The 15,586-nt window shown below is 51.9% G+C and overlaps 1 protein-coding gene across 8 annotated transcripts in view; it reads right to left on the reverse strand.

The window, feature by feature from the left end:
• The window catches only part of ZNF608 (zinc finger protein 608), a 106,471-nt gene that overhangs the window by 53,011 nt on the left and 37,874 nt on the right, over positions 1-15,586 (reverse strand). For 7 of the 8 annotated variants that reach the window (XM_070076059.1, XM_051843367.2, XM_051843368.2 and 4 more), the window contains one exon: positions 9,595-9,847. In XM_070076059.1, coding sequence (XP_069932160.1) covers positions 9,595-9,847 — 253 coding nt within the window. Of the gene's footprint in view, positions 1-9,594; positions 9,848-12,861; positions 14,405-15,586 lie in introns of those variants that run through there. The other variant, XM_051843372.2, reaches the window with a different exon arrangement.

The following is a 15,586-nucleotide window of genomic DNA, read 5'->3' on the forward strand; positions in this document are numbered from 1 at the left end:
TGATAAAAGCAGCTGCTTGCCTGAGACCCAGCAACTGCACCCAGGTATTTACCTAAGGAGCTGCAAAAATGTCCACACGGAAATCCGCACAGCTTTACCCACCGCCAAACGGGAGCGATCATTACGTCCTCCTCCAGTGGGTGAACAGGTAACTAAGCCGTGAAAAGTCCAGACCATGGAAGACTGATTATTCAGTACTGGTAAGAAACAAGCTACTCAACCATGAAAGATGCGGAAGGAACTTCAGTATTACCAAGTGAAAGACGTCCTTGTGAAAAGGCTATGTGTAGTAAGAGTCCAATACCATGACATTCTGGAAAGAACAGAACTATGGATGGGACAGCAGAAAAAAATCAATAACCAGTGTTTGCAGGAGGTTAGATGGGAGGAGGGAGGAACAGACAGGTAGAGAGGACTTCTCAGAGCAGTGACAGTGCTCTGCGTGACACCCGGGTATTCGACAGTCACCTGAAACCCCACGCTGTGTACCACGGACAGGGAACCCTAATGCACTCTGGGTGACAAGCCCGTGTCACCGTGGGCTCACCAGTCACAGCACGTGTTACAACATATTACAACATGTGTACCATGCTGAGAGTAAGTGCTGGTAAAAAAGGGGCTCTCCATGGAGGCAGCAACGAGTGTATGCATAATTTCCACACCCTCCCTCCTGCACCGATGGCCGTGTATTCCTTTTATGAATTGAATCAGAAAAAAATAACAACCATATTGAAGGGAAGAAGATAGCATGCCACATATTTTATCTTTTTTTTTTGTCCTGATTAGTCTACTACATAGCAAGGTTGAAAGCTGAAATTAAAAATAATCTGATTTTATAACAGATTTAAGAAAAAGGTTGGGGCGGCACTGTGGCACAGTGGGTTAACGCCCTGGTCTGAAGCGCTGGCATCCCATATGGGCGCTGGTTCTAGTCCCAGCTGCTCTTCTTCCCATCCAGCTCTCTGCTATGGCCTGGGAAAGCAGCAGAAGGTGGCCCAAGTCCTTGGGCCCCTGCACCCAGGTGGGAGACCCGGAGGAAGCCCCTGGCTCCTGGTTTCGGATCGGTGCAGCTCCGGCCGTTGAGGCCATCTGGGGAGTAAACCAGTGGATGGAAGACCTCTCTCTCTGTCTCTACCTCTCTCTGTAACTCTTTCAAATAAATTAAATAAATTAAAAAAAAAAAAAAGGTTAATGACAAATTGATTCCTGGAACTGTGTTTTCAATCATCAGAAACTTAAAAGTAACAGATTCCTCACTACAAAGCAACACTACTCAAGTGTGAACAGGCACCAAGGGCCTATCATTTAACTCCAAGGATTTACTCAACACTCAGCACATATGTGCGTGGGGCAGCATCTCAGTGGCAGGCACCAGGGATTCAAGAGGGAAAATGAGTGACGGGTGCATCGGGGCAGCTCACAGCAGGGCAGGCAGAAGAGATGGTTTGTGCACTTCAACCTATGTGAAGCTGGCTCAAGTACAACTGCCAAAATCAGAAGCTAGACCCAGAAAGAAATTCCTACCATTCCTTGCTAAAAATAAAAACCCCAGGGGGTGGACATGCAGCCCAGTGTCAAGACTCCTGAAGATGTCAAGTGCCACATCAAAGCACCTGCAACTGAGGACTCCACCTTCCTGCTGCTGCGCACCCTGGGAGGCAGGGACAACGGCTCACGCACTGGGGCTCCTGCCATCCACACATGAGATCTGTATTGAGTTCCTGGCCCCCAGCTTTGGACCTGCTGAGTCCCAGTTGTTGTAGGCATTTAGAGAATGAACTGGTAAATGCTATTACTGTCATCTCTCTTGCTCTCAGATAAAATTTTTTTTTCTAAAAAACCCTCCAGTTAATCCATCCTTTTATTCCCTCTTTCCAAAGAGCAGTATGTTAAATACACAGGGACTTCTGGATAGTAGTAGATAGACCCCAGTATATCCAGATACAGAACTGAGTAGGGGATTGCAAAGTTCAACCCAGGGGGCTCAAGTTCAGAGTCCCCCAATTGCAGCTGTGCTATCTAATGCAGGTGATGAGAGAAAGGAGACACAGAGCGATCCTTCATCCTCTGCTGGCTTACTCCCCAAACGCCTACAATAGAAAGGGCGGGCCAGCCTGAAGCCAGGAGCTCGGAACTCAAGCCAGGTGTTCCACTTGGGTCATAAGGACCCAAGTACTTGGGCCATCATGTACTGCCTCCCAGGTGCATGAGCAGGAAATTGGATCTGAAGTGGATTCAGAACGCACACCCAGGCACTCTGATATGGGATGCATGTGTACAAAGCTGTGGCTAACCTGCTGTGCCACAATGTCCTCCCCATCTTTCTAAGCTTTCTTTATTAAAAGACAGATGGAGACCAGCTTTGAGGCTGAGCAGGTAAGGATGTTGCCTTCGACACCGGCATCATATATGGGCACCAGTTCAAGTCTCACCTGCTCCACTTCTGACCCAGATCCCTACTCAATAGCCGGGGAAAAGCAGTGGGAGATGGTCCAAGTGCTGGCCCCTGCCACCCACATGAGAGACCTGGAAGAAACTCCTGGCTCCTGGCTTCAGCCTGGCCCAGTCCTGAGCCATTTGGGGAGTGAACCAGCAGACTCAAGATTTCACTCTCGCTCTCCATCTCTCCCACTCTCTGTGTAACTCTAACTTTCAAATAAATAAATAAATAAATCTTAAAAAAAAAAATAAAAGCACAGACAACAGAAGTGAGCTAAGTTTGGACTTTGTTCTGAGGATTATACAGGAAGCCATTACCTGGCAAACACGCCCTGCACAAGGCCTGGCGCAAAGGAAGTGCTCAGCCCACACACAGGACACAAAGACACAGAAACAATGAAACAGGGCTCTGGGGTGAGGGACAGTGACCGCCAACAGGCTTGCTTCTGGGGCTGAGAAGTTAATGGTGGTGACGGTTACACAAGGACGATGAGTACACCGAAACCACTCACTGCACACCTGAAATGGGCACACTTTTATATCATGGATGTTACCGCCATAACCTGCTATAAAGCAAGTTTGCCTGTTCTCTGCAGCGAAGGAAAATGCTTGTAGTTAGGAAATGTCATTTCAGTTCCAAGTCACTACAGCAGTAAGGGTCTTTACCAACTCCTTCTCTACAGGGAAAAGGCAAGTAAGTCCAAAGGGCAGTGCTTGCTCTCTCTCTCTCTCTCACACACACACACACACACACACACGTGCGAGATGCACTGGTTCCCATCCACCCACACTCAACCCCGTCCACCCCCAGGCCCGGGCCATCAAAGGCCAAGCTCTTCACCTTGGACTCCAGGCCGGCCCAGGCTCCTGGGCTTCCAGCCTGCAGCTGCCGGTGACAACACTGCTCCCCGGTGCTGAGGCGTGCGCTGTGACGCTCACAGCCCCGAGCCTGCAGCTGCTCCCACTTCCCAGCTGCAGCCATGGTGGGAGTCATTCCCTAAGGGCTGCCCCGGTTCTGTGGGATTGAAGAACCCACCCTGGCTGCTGCATTCCCCTTGGGAGTCCAAGTGAGCTTCTAACGCCACGCATTAAGTAACACTTCACAACACCAAGGACTGCGCCCGCTCACGCCAAGCAAGCCTAGCTCTGTGCGTAATCCATTCTCCAATCAAGCAGACATTTTCCAGGGCAGATCCATCTGAAGGCCTGACTGGCAATCAACACTGCTGGAGCGGAGTGGTCAGACCCACCCTGATCCCGCAGGCTCACTTCCCTTGAACGAGCTGGCTGGGATGCCCTTCACCACACACTCCAACACCGTCTCCCTGACGACAGCGTAGGCACAAGAGTTCCACGAAAATGAACATTTTCCTTGGTCTAAAGGAGAATGATGAGTTTCTCCAGTCAATTGCCTTGAAAACACTTCATTCCCCAAACCACTTTTCTTTCCTTGGAGAACACAGAGAACATCAGGTGGGGAACCTCATGGCAACAAGCAGGCCTGGCCCCCTGTACCTGGAGCCCAGCCCTCTCCTTACAGCCACACTCGCACAAGCCGCCACCTGCATTCCCACTGTCACCCTGCAGACTCTGCTTCTCTGAGCACTGGTCTTTGAACACCACACAACAACCTTCCCAGGCGCCACTGTGGGTTTCTAAACCATTTCAGAAAGAATTCCACAGATGGTGCCGGCACTGGGGCACAGCGGGTAAGGCTGCCGTCTGCAGTGCCGGCATCCCATATAAGCACTGGTTCGAGTGCTGGCTGCTCCACTTCTGATCCAGCTCTCTGCTCTGGCCTGGGAAAGTGGTGGAAGATGGCCCAAGTCCTTGGGCCCCTGCACCCGCGTGGGAGACCTGGAAGAAGCTCCTGGCTCCTGGCTTCGGATTGCCCCAGAGCTGGCTGTTGGTGGCCACTTGGGGAGTGAGCCAGCAGATGGAGAACCTCTCTCTCTGCCTCTCCTTCTCTCTCTCTCTGTGTAACTCTGACTTTCAAGGAAATAAATTAATCTTAAAAAAAAGAAAAAGAATTCCGCAGAGACCTCACAGAAATCCAGCTGTGCACAGCATCTGGCTTGCATGAGAAACGTGCAGCAGGCACCCCCCCCCCCCACCGCCTGAGTCCATCAGGAAGCGGGCACTGAGTCACAGCTCCTTAAGCCCGTCCACACCCCTGTGGAGTTCATGTTGAGGGTCCAGGCTGGACCCGACTACTCCTGAGCCCCGAGCCTGAACAACTACGCTCGCCCACTACCCTACAGCATTCTGATAGACACAGCCAACAGGGCAGGTGTCCCTGTTACTCTTACACTTGGGCAAAGAGAGGCAACAATCCACACGCCTCCCTTAACAGGACAAAGTCAAGGACCCTGCAAAGGACCCAGAGACAGAGGTCTCACCCTTGCATGCACATCAGAAATCACCCAACTGAGATTATGGTGCCGGGCGCGGGCAATGACAAGCCCACCTGGTGCCCCGGCGTCAGGATGTCTTACAAGGTCCCGGCGACTCAGACACAGAGCTGACAACCATGACTCCATCTCCGATAGGGACCCACAAGACCATCGCTGGCAGGTAGGGGTCTTCTTTCTCTCACTTCCGCTTCCTTCCCAAGGCCTCGCTCTTGGGAATGACATGGCGCCACAGAGGCAGTAAACAACAGTGCTAACAACCAAGCATGCTCCAGGCACGGCACAGAAAGCCCAGCAACAGACAGGACTTGGTGAGAAATAAAAATCAAAAGGAAAATGCATGGGCAAGAGGCTACAAAGCCAAGCTCCACACATATGGATTCACAAACACTGCTACATACACCACGCTTTTTCTGGCTCCTTTTTGTTTTTTCAAGAAAAAAAAAGAAAAGAAAAGAAAGTCGTACTTTCAAACAAGTAACTCTGCACAGGCATGTGTGCCCCAAATGTGAGGAATGAGATGCTAAGGAAATTCTTTCCAACATCTGGGAGTGATCTGGTACCACACATCACTGCTTCCATGGGCTCCCCTTCAAGATCAGAGGAGAATGAGCAGACATGCCGACTCACTCACAGTTTTTCTCTCACGTTAAGCGTGATGGGAAACCCACTGGTTTGTTTCCAGGGGAACGCCATGTTCCTGAGCACAATGTGGGTCGGACAACCAGGACGGGCAGAAACGATGGGTAAAAGATGGTCACGAACATACAGCCCTCCTCTGATACCCAAATCCCGGCACAACAGACGATTAAGCATAGTGCGGAGGGGTCACCTTCTGTTCTCGCAGCTCTCCACCACCACGAGAGAGAAATCACACCAGTCTTCAACATGGCCCCCGAAGACTGCAGGCAGGAACCCTGCAACTCCTGGATCTTAAGACACGCACACACGCGCTACCTTCCCACAGGCGTGGGTGCGTGGGACGCATCGGACTTGCGGCAAATACTGCAGTTACAAACAGCCTCAAAACCAAAATCCCAGGGAAAGGATTTTACCCAACACAACCTACATGACATTAGTCAAAGCCATCTGACAGTTTTACAAGCGCCTGACTTGAGGCCCTCTGTTAGTGAAACCTCATACTACTGTAGCATTTCCCCTCCCCTTCTCCCATCTCCCCCGATGCATCTCTTTAGGCTCTGCCAAACAACTGGCTCCAAATGTGTTTGTTCTGTGCTTCTTTGTTTTTCCCCAAAGGGGGGAAAAATTAATGGTCAAGTAGGTTTAATTTTTAAATCCTCACGAAGGCTTTCCGACGCACTGCCCTGAGAACAAGCGCAAATGGAATGCGCTCAGAAATGGTTGCACGGGGAACACACAGCTTAGGAGCCAGGCCTCGGCTCCAGCCAGCCCTCACGCTCCGTGGACGTCAGAAGTTTCGTTTATTCAGCAAGAGTAACTGTATTAACAGCTCCAGCCCCTTCTTGTCACCGCAGTAAACATCCACGCATTCCAATCCTGGAAATGTGAGGCAGTCTAGAAAGAGGAGGCTGGGGCTGCCCAAGGCTCCGCCACGGTGGCTCAAAACGCGCAGGCGCCAGCTGTCTGTTCCAAGCACGTATGGAGACATCCACTGACAGGGACGGACGCAAGCATCCGAAAGCAGGTACATCTCCTGAGTGGGATGGAGTTTCAGAAGACAGGGTAGCTAGAGCAGACCGGTGAGGCCACCTTTCACCATTACGGCAGCTGGCAGCTCTGTAGCACATGGCCAGAGAGTCACACCACCACAGCACTTCAATGATTGCTACCGCGCTTCTCTCCCCATCCCCCCACCCCCGCTTTGGCTTACGATTTATGTATTTATTTGAAAGGCAGAGTGACAGAGAGAAAGAGAGGGAAAGGGGGAGGTAGATCTTCCATCTGCCGGTGCATTCCCCACAGGGCTTGCCAACAGCTGGGGCTAGGCCAGGCCGAAGCCAGGGACCAGGAATTGCATCCGGGTCTTCCGCTGGGGTGGCAGGGACCCAAGAACTTGGGCCATCCTCTGATGCTTTCCCAGGCACACTAACAGGGAGGCAGAGCAGCCAGAACGCAAACCAGTGCTCATCTAGAATGCCAGCTGCACAACCCATAGCTTAACCCACGGCGCCACAACGCCACAACGCCAGCCCTGCCACAGGTTTTAAGCACAGGTTTCTCTTTTTTTTTTCTTTCCCCTAAATAATCCTACCTCTTACGAGAGGCTCAGGTTCAAAGTCAAAACTGAGCAGACTCCTAGGCAAAGTGAAAAATATTTTACCCAAGGCTCACAGCTGCTCCAGAAAGCTTGTGGCTCATTTTCTGACATCCGCCAGCCAGGGAGGTCACACTGTAGGAACCCAGCCCTGCCCCATGACAAGCAACGCTGACGGGGGCAGAGTCCTCGCTGGGACACAGGAAGACGGCCTGTCGCCCTGGTGAGTCCATTACCCAGCTATCAGAGAAGCTGGCTTGCGAGTCGATGAACATCAACCCCTACTCTTCCCACATCTTGTTCTCTTCCTGGCAATTTGCACCTAAACTCATTAACCGTGACCTTATTTGTGTTTTGGTTCCTTTTTCATACTTTCCACACTGAGGTGTCGGCCTGACACCCTTTTCCCACCACTTCTGCTTCGGGAAAAAATCTAAGAGAAAGCAAACTGTGCACAACCCAAGAGCACAAGAGCTTGTTCCCCAACCAGCACTGCTGGCACCGGCGAGCGTCTCAGACAACCAGGATGGGAAGGCTGCAATGCCAGTCCCTCCTCCACTAATTCTTCCCCGTGTGCGTTTGCAGCATTGCTCTGCACGGCTTCCTGGAGTATCTGAAAAAAAACCCGAATGCACGGGAACTATCCCTTTCTCTTTGACACAGAGGAGAGCTCACCCCAGTGAGTACTGGGCTTCCCCACCCTGCCTCGCCGGCTCCCTCTCGGAGTATCAAGCCTTTACTTTCTCTTACCGAAGCTCTCTACAAAACCATGTTCCATCTAATCATGGCACTTCTGGAAGAGGAAGTGTATTTTCTGTAATATTAACAACGCAAGGCCGGCGCCGCAGCTCACTAGGCTAATCCTCCGCCTAGCGGCGCCGGCACACCGGGTTCTAGTCCCGGTCGGGGCGCCGGATTCTGTCCCGGTTGCCCCTCTTCCAGGCCAGCTCTCTGCTGTGGCCAGGGAATGCAGTGGAGGATGGCCCAGGTGCTTGGGCCCTGCACCCCATGGGAGACCAGGAAAAGCACCTGGCTCCTGCCATCGGATCAGCGCGGTACGCCAGCCGCAGCGCGCTGGCCGCGGTGGCCATTGGAGGGTGAACCAACGGCAAAGGAAGACCTTTCTCTCTGTCTCTCTCTCTCACTGTCCACTCTGCCTGTCAAAAATAAATAAATAAATAAAAATTAAAAAAAAAAAAAAAGAACGCCAAGGTTGCCAGAAGAATCTGTCTTTCTATCTTGAAACGGCCCGAGCTGCTTCCTGCCGTCCAGCAGTGCACTGACTCCCGCCGCCTGGTTTCTTCCTTCAGCTCTGTTCTCTGCATTCACTCCCCAGCTGGCCACTGCCCTGCATCACTTCTCCTCCACCAGGGCTTGCCCGGCAGTTACTTACTGCCCGCTGTCTGCTCTCCCGTCCATCAGCCCCTTCCGCACACACCTCCCCCTCTCCCGGTGAGTTTCAGCCCTCAGCTTTTCCCCTTGATTGGGAGGAAACTAACGAACGATTCTGAGTCTCAGACCCTTCTTGTTCCCTTCATCCTTGCTTTCTCCCCGCCCCCGTCCTCCACCAGGATACTGACCACCACCATCTCCTTTAACCGCAGCCTTGAACCTCAGCCGATCTAGCTTAAGGGAACAAAGATCCCCCCTTCGTTTTCCTTTGTCCACTGCTGTACCCTGGCCCATGCTTCTTTATTTTTTCCAGTCTACCCATTCCTCAGTGGAGCAGGAAGTTCTCTCCTAAGTACTTGGTTTTCAATTATCTGTTAGCCTGTTAATGACCCCGGCCACCTTAAACAACTCTGTATGTGATAACCGCGAGCTGTGGTCTGCAGCCACCATCAGCACTCATGTGCTCTGATCTATACTTCCAGCAGCAATGACCGATTAATCCTGACCGCTTTCTCCTGTACCTTTTTCTCTCGTGACTAATGGACTGCACTCGCCAAATGGCTTCACTGAGCGAAAGGGCAGCAGAGGTTCTGCGTCCCTGGCCACGCAGGGGATGACCGGCTCCACCAGGGCCTGGGCCTTTGACCGAGGCTTCATTAGCTCTGAGCGCCAACCAGCCACGAGCGCATCAGGACGATGGCCGGCACCACGCACAAGAACCCCTGCTCGATCCAGAGGGCGAACGCGAGGCTCCACAACACACACACAGTCGTGCCAAGACGCAGTGTGGGAACACAGAGAAAGCGCGACCTCCCTCCTTCGCGCGTGTCCAGGGCACCTTTTTGGGGGAGGCTGGCCGCGACCCTGCCTCTCACAAAGCTTCCACGTTAACGCTCGGCGTGGAGAGCTTCCCTCAGGGGCACTCCACTCACCCCCAACAGCAGCAGCCACAAACAAGACGACACACACAGTTTTGATTTCAACAAAAACCCAAACGGCAGAAAATCCGCTTTCTTTTCTTCTCTGGGCACCGAAAACCAAATCCCCCTCAGAGAGAGACAGAAAGGCATCAGGGAGGAGGGCGTGGAGAAAAAGATAAAAATAAATTGTATTTACCTTCTTCTGTTTCATGCCACACGATCCCTTCCAAATTCACACTGGTCCCGGGTTCACAGGGCCCGAGACACTCTGGCTCTGTGACTACTCCAACTTCACACGTATTGACACCCACAGACCGAGTCCGAACCAAAAGCTGTTCAACCGGTGCTGCAATATTGGATGATGGGGAAAAGTAGGAGGGCAGAATCTGAGGCGTGAGACTGCTGGCAATCGGCGGCGGTGGTGCTGGCACTGTAAACAGGGGGTCAACCTGAAAGACAGACAGACTTACTGCAGTAGCGCTGTATTCCACGACTTCTGTTCAATGCAATCTGCTCACATCACGTCAACAACGTATCACCACTCCACATGCCATGTGCAATTCTAATATAAGGTTCAAGGGTGCCAAAATACAAAGCACAAGAGAAAAATGAGCATTGGGGGTTTTTCTTTTTTATTTTTCATGTCAAACGAGGTAAACACAGGAGCACCCGCTTCCTGAATTACAGGCAGCCCCTTCTAAAACTCCTCAGGGGACAACCTCTAGCCTTGGCAGATGTGAATGAATTACACTTGGCAGAATTCAAGACTGTTTCCCGCTTGTAGAAAAACCTTATTTTCAAAATACGAACATTTTCCAAAGGAGAAACTCCAATAAGTACCCATCAACAGTACACATACATTCTTGGACATTTAAGTACCAGAGATGGACTAAAATTGTTCTCAAAGCACTTTATAAATCATAATGAATTAAATCAGTACTAAAATACATTAACTTACTCCGCTGAATATATAAAATACATAATCTTGATTACACACACGAAAACACATCAACTGGGTATTAGCAGCAGGTATTCAGCATCAAGTCCTAATAGAGCACTCTACTGCACAGCTGAGCAGAGTCCACACAGGAGGGGAAATAAACGCGTGTGCTGGGCATCAACAGCACTCAAGTTACTCCCACGCACGTGTCCTTGGATCGCTCCCAGACACCTGGGACCGATGCTCGGCGGCCCTCGCTCTCAATTTGGGAAACAGAAACGGGAGCCAAGTACAAGATCTCGCCGTGCAGTGAAACCTCTGGGGCACCCCTATCCCCAGAACAGCAGCAAAAGGAGTTCCTCACTACAGAAAGCAGAGAAGTCTGGACATCACACAACCAAAGCCTACGCAGGTTCAACAGGCAGACCCCCCAACCACCCCCGTCATTCATCTGGCCCACTTTCACAAGCGCCAGGACTGCTGTAGTATGGCTGTGACCTGCTGGTGGGTTCCTGGTTGTGAGAAAGTCACAGACAGAGCACTTCTGCACCAAGACTCCAGACTACCTATGGCCTTGTGATGCACACAGACTCAGCCTACGCATAGCAAAACACCCGCACGGATTTCCAGCTGGGCTCACAAATCACATACGCACAAATCATGTATATACAAGGACACTTAGAAGAGGTCATTCTAGTACAACACCATCCTCTCTACTGTTCCTATATTCCCAGTTATCCTTCTCATCTTACGTAGCTGCTTGGCTACTACGGTCATCTTAGACAGTCTTTGTTGTTGAAGAGACAAAACAGAGAGAGTCCATTTTCAAGAGAGTGCATGAGGAACCGTGCTCCTGTTACCCGGTTGAGGCTGTCAGCTGTGTGCGCTATGACGGCAAGAGCTATTCCTACAGCTTGCAGCTCACTAAGATGATAAAGTGGTGTTCGCCTGCCTGAGTGATCCAAGACCCAGTCGAACAGCCCTGCGCCCATCTGTATGGCAAAGAAACTTAATTTCCTGCTCTCAAAGCTGCCATAAAATTCCTTTTGCGCCACACTTTTTATTGTCCTGCATTCTTGATCACAGAGACCAAGAAATGAAAGCCTTGAACAGTCCCAAATCCCAGAGATGGTGATTTATGCTTTGTGTAAACGCCACTTAATGTGGACCGAAGTTAGCACTGATAGTTCCTATTTTAAAACCGGGCTGACACATGAAGAAAAAGGATCTAAGGGAAATTTAAAGGGGGGGGGGGGTCCAACACTATCCTGCAGTCTTTATAGCAACTAAAGCATTGTCCCAGAATAGAATCACTTTCCAGAATTTTTTTTTCATCAAAAAAAAAAAAAAAAAGGGTCAAGCAAAATTATAAATCAGCTACTGTCTCATTTTTTTCTTGCATGCTTCCCAACATCTTAATTTGTACAGGTAGTTGTAAAGTGACAGCAACTTGATGCCACACATGCCAACGCAAAGACAAAATGGAACGAGATGCTGACGTCATTCTTTGAAGGACTTGCTCCAGGGCCCCTGAGAATACCAAGAGAACAAACTTGAGCTTCACTGGACGTGCAAGGAATGGAATGCACTGACAGTTTTACAAAACACCATTTCTCTTGGTCTGGGGACGAGGACACTCGTGAGCAGTTAACGCAACAGCAGTGGGCTGTGGGCACACCAAGATTTTGGCCCCAGCTTCGACACTAATTAGCCTGCGACCTTGGAGAGTCACTTAACTTCTAAGGGACCCACTTTCCTCAACCGGAAAATACATCTGTCAACCCTCACACAGTGATGAGAAACCGTCTAACAGAGCTCCTACACTGAAAACCCAGCTCCACCTTGTGCACACATACACACACAAAGAACTCGAGATATTTAGCAGGGGGACATTCCCCCTAGAAGGTTCCTGTTCTGCGTATCTCACGGGGTCAGACACAATGTCACATGTACTGTACCTACAGCAAAACGTTCACAAGATTTTAAGTAGTTTTTTCTGCCTTACATAAAAGACCCACTCCTCTGCACCCTGATTTCTCAGGCCAGGGGTCCATACACTGATACTTAATTTCTTCAACCAACGAGGCTCACTGAAGCAGGGGGACGACGGCGTCCACTGGGCTCCCTCCCACAAGGAGCCAGCACAGCAGGGTGCTGTGTGCAGGCCAGGCAGGGGTTCAAATCCTGCCCCCACCAGCGTGGGACCCTGAGCACGTGCCAGAGCTTTGCGAAGGCCCAGTGTCTGGATCCAAGAAGTGGGCCTGACACCTACCAGGACCCCCCAAGTTGCAGCAAGGAGATGATGCAGCCAGTTCGTGAAGAGCGCGATGTGCGGCTGTACAGAAACCCTGACTTGAAAGAAAAAATAGTCCCTGGCCTGATATTACAGTTCCCTAACTCTGCACACCACCTTACAAAGCTGCTTTTCATAGCCTACTATATTTAACATAAATCCATAATCCCCTCCACATGCGTGGGGAAGTGCGGCTAAAGTATGTTAAAAGCGTAAGGAAAAGGGCTCACCCCTGAGCAGCTCAGCCCGGGGGATGCCGCTTCTTTCAAACACTGCATCTGGCAGCCGTTGACTGGCCTAATCCATCCCCACGTTGCAGCAGCGAGGGCATCTTCATGAAGCCCAGAGTGCGTCCCACACCTCTGCAAACTCTTCCTGCCGACGCGAGGCCACCTCTTCCTCGTGCTCACCCACACCTAGGGCCACATCCACTGCAGAACTAATGACATGACTGCACACCTGCTGGGGGCCTGGCGCTGAACCACCTGCCCGAACCACAGTGGGCCAGGCTGCTCAGGTCCCTGCTCGTTGGACCTGACTATGCGGTGGGCCCGACTATGACACCAACCAAACCATCACACAGCTACAGCACAATGCCAACAGCAAGTGCAGAAGTGCATGCGAGGGACTGGCTGCAGGGGCCCGGGCGGCAAGAAAAGCCAGGGCGGTGTCCCCATCAGTCTCAGGAGGTGTGATCCCAGCTCTCCCGGTGGCTACAGCATCTCGTTTATTCTCCCCATGAAATGCAAACAGCACCTGGCTGGCTTGATTGTACAGGGCCTGGTAACCAGGAGCAGTCAGCCAACAGTCTCATTATCATGACTGCAAATACCTGTGAGATGTGAACCAAAAGGAAATCGATAGGTCTGACCCCGGAAGGTGGAAGGCGAGAATCCGCTCTATCCAAGGGCAGTTCAACAGACACGTGACGGACACTTGTAATGGGGGAGAAGGGTGGTATGGTTCTAATCAGAGATCCCTCGTTCACAGATGGGCTAGGATTTGGGATCTGGGAATACGAATAACTGGAGCAAAGGCACAGAACAGAGCCCTGGCCCACTGGGGGCACAGTTCCACAGGCACGGCTCTTTCCTGTCATCTTGACGGGACACTGATGTGACCTATGAGAAGGAAGCAGAGCCCAGGTCTCCAGCGGGGAGGAGCTGGAAGAGAGGGCCCTCGGTCTCACAGCTGGTGGCGGCAGCCTGTCAAGCAGGGGGAAGCAGGCCCTCGCTGTTATTTTTGCATGATTATTCCCAGGTGTGGGCACGCGCTGCGCAGTAGCCCAAGTATTTACGACGCCCCAGAGGCCAGGGGCACGGGCGGGAGGTTGGCCGGGGGGACCCAGGGAAACAGCGGGGCTCTGGAGTCAGGGGCTCCCCGGGCGCTGCCCATCAAGGAAGGTTCCAAAGCTGGAGTGGAGATGGCAGTGGCAGCGGCACTGCCCGGGCAAGCCTCTGGCTGTCAGCCGGGGACGATTGCGGGGGGAACCGGAAATTGACAGCAAAAGAGGAGGGAGCCACAGGGGCAGGGCTGGGGGCTCCCATCCCAGCCAAGAGATACACATGGGGTGATGCAGCTGCCCTGCGCTGCCAGCAGAGAGCTGCTGAAGACGAGGCAGCGCCCCAGGTTCCTTCCCTCTGCGGCCACACATCCACACCCACCCTGCTACTGACCCCTGAGCCCTAGGAATCGCCGACTGCCCACAGCCCAGGGGTGGGGATGGGGTGTGGTGGGGGCAGGGTTCTTTTGCTAGGCTCTGATTCAGTGTTTTTAATTTTTTTTTTTTTGACAGGCAGAGTGGACAGTGAGAGAGAGAGACAGAGAGAGAAAGGTCTTCCTTTGCCGTTGGTTCACCCTCCAATGGCCGCCGCTGCAGCCGGCGCACCGCGCTGATCCGATGGCAGGAGCCAGGATCCAGGTGCTTTTCCTGGTCTCCCATGGGGTGCAGGGCCCAAGCACCTGGGCCATCCTCCACTGCACTTCCTGGCCATAGCAGAGAGCTGGCCTGGAAGAGGGGCAACCGGGACAGAATCCGGCGCCCCAACCGGGACTAGAACCCGGTGTGCCAGCGCCGCAAGGTGGAGGATTAGCCTATTGAGCCACGGCGCCAGCCTGATTCAGTGTTTTTATATTCTGATGACTTCATGCTTTTCTCTGCATCCTGGCATTTGGCTGTTTGGTGAGACGGTACAGTCACCTCTTCAGCTCCAAATCAGGAGACAAGAGACTGCACTGCTGGGTACGAGAAATCACCACCATTTAGAGGTGAGCACTGGACAGACCCTCACTCTGCCTTCTAACCACCTTTCCTGCCGGACGGCGCGGCTTCATCAACAAAGACAAGGGGAGCTTACAAGACTGTTTCCTCAAATCCGGCACAGATCTTTCCTCCAAAGTTACTCACTGTCTATCCCTGCTGGGTAGACATTCCCAAGTCTGCCTTTCCTACACGTGATGGGGCTTCTCCTTTTAAAGCCACAGTTAAAGCAGTTTCTTTACAGTTTTGCCGCATAAACAAACAGCACGGGCCACTTACTACTAAGGAGCTAAGGCAGCATCCCCGATCCGTACAGGCAAGAATGAGACATTTCAGAGGATGAGTAATTATTTCAAGGAGCTGAAACCCAAGGCCAAAGCGCTTCGGTTTCAAAGTCCAAGGGATTCCTCCTAAAGACAGACCCATCGGCAGCCGCTGCTGAACACACGAGCCACCCAGAGACGTCTGTCACAGAAGAGAAGGAAAACCTGGAGAAAGCTTAGTAGCTGAAAAGGTCACCCAGGGTCGACATGGCAGAGCTAGAATTGGAACCCACAGTTGTCTAAAACTAAAACAGAATATGACATGGAAAGAAAGCTTCCTGCGGAGTGTGGACCAGCGCCTCTCTGCTCTGCAAGCAAACTCCGTGAGCCCTGCACAAAGTTTGCTTAAAGACCCCGCTCAAACCAAAGCGG

The sequence above is a fragment of the Oryctolagus cuniculus genome, chromosome 6, assembly GCF_964237555.1.
Source record: "Oryctolagus cuniculus chromosome 6, mOryCun1.1, whole genome shotgun sequence".
In the NCBI taxonomy this organism is placed as follows: Eukaryota; Metazoa; Chordata; class Mammalia; order Lagomorpha; family Leporidae; genus Oryctolagus; species Oryctolagus cuniculus.